Source organism: Amaranthus tricolor, chromosome 17, assembly GCF_026212465.1.
Source record: "Amaranthus tricolor cultivar Red isolate AtriRed21 chromosome 17, ASM2621246v1, whole genome shotgun sequence".
In the NCBI taxonomy this organism is placed as follows: Eukaryota; Viridiplantae; Streptophyta; class Magnoliopsida; order Caryophyllales; family Amaranthaceae; genus Amaranthus; species Amaranthus tricolor.
In genome coordinates, this window is record NC_080063.1 from 14,172,538 (window position 1) to 14,173,896 (window position 1,359).

General features: G+C 43.1%; 1 protein-coding gene across 1 annotated transcript; it reads left to right on the forward strand.

Annotated features, from left to right (window-relative positions):
- On the forward strand, positions 1-948 carry LOC130803779 (putative disease resistance RPP13-like protein 3). Its single transcript, XM_057667979.1, has one exon. The coding sequence runs from the start codon at positions 1-3 to the stop codon at positions 946-948; it is 948 nt and encodes a 315-aa protein (XP_057523962.1).
- The last annotated feature ends 411 nt before the right edge of the window (positions 949-1,359 follow it).

A 1,359-nucleotide genomic window follows, 5' to 3' on the forward strand; every position in this document is an offset into this window, starting at 1 on the left:
ATGGCTGACAGCATCCTAACCAATCTGGTTCAGCAATTGGTTGGTCTTGCTTTTGAAGAATACAAAGTCTTAAAAGGTGTTGGTGATCAACTCAAGTCTCTTGAGAATGAGTTGAGATTCATGAAGAAAATTTTGAGAAATTCTGAGGGGAAACAGCATGAGCATCAATTAGTGTGGGAATTAGTGGAGCAAATCAGAGAGGTTGCTTTTGAGGCCAAAGATGTTATCGAAACTTTCCTTCTCAATTTCGCGAAGCAAAAGCTAAGGTCGACATGTAAGAAAGTGATCTATGGCCCTGCGCACGCACTGATGCTCCGAGAAGTGGCCAAACAGATTGATGGTATCAAAACGAGAATCAATGAAATTTATGATAATAAAGAGAAAAATGGGATTGACTTAGGCGATGGCAGTATGAATCCCTACTTTCAAGTGTCCCTTGAAAGGCGTAGAAGGGAGGTTGATGAAGAAATGGTGGGATCCGTGGATGTGGCTGATAGCTTGTTGAAGCAGCTTACCGAAGGATCAACTGGATTGGAAATCATTTCTATCGTAGGAATGGGTGGTCTTGGGAAGACCACGATTGCCAAGAAGCTGTACAACAACAGAATCATCAAAGACCACTTTAGGAGTTGGCAACTCTTTGAAAAAAAGGTGTTTGGAGGGGATCCTTGCCCTCCGTATCTCAAATCTTTGGGAAACGAGATTGTTAAGGCATGCAAGCGATTACCTTTGTCGATTGTGGTGATTGCGAGTATGCTTGCAAGCCAAGAGAAGTCGGAAAGGATATGGGCAAGAACGCTTAAAGATGTGAGTGTTCACTTGGGAAAAGATGATGCATGTCTTGAAATACTTGCTTTAAGTTACCATAATTTGCCTGTAGAGTTGAAGCCTTGCTTTCTCTACTTTGCAGCCTTCCCCGAAGATTATGAGATGTCTGTTCGCATCTAGTCTCTTTATGGATTGCGGAAGGCTTCATATCACCACTAGGAAAGCTGACATTAGAAGAAGTAGCCGAGAGTTACTTGGACGCTCTAATCGATCGAAGCTTGGTCCAAGCAGGGACTAGGAGAACAGATGTGGATTCAAGACTTGTCGCATACATGACCTTATACGAGATGATTGCATCCGAGAAAGTCAATGCGAAAACTTTATGTGGGCAGCTTCAAAACTCAACCATCCCTCGTCTACAACAACCCAAAAAAAGCCAAGATGAGTATCCGTCCATCGCAAAACAACTCGCACCGTCCTATCAGACGACTGGGATCCTTCATCGATACAAGTACTCTTATCCTTTGAGGAAGGCCAACAGTTTATGGCAAGCTCAGCATTCTTGAAGAAGCTGTACACCAGGTATAAACT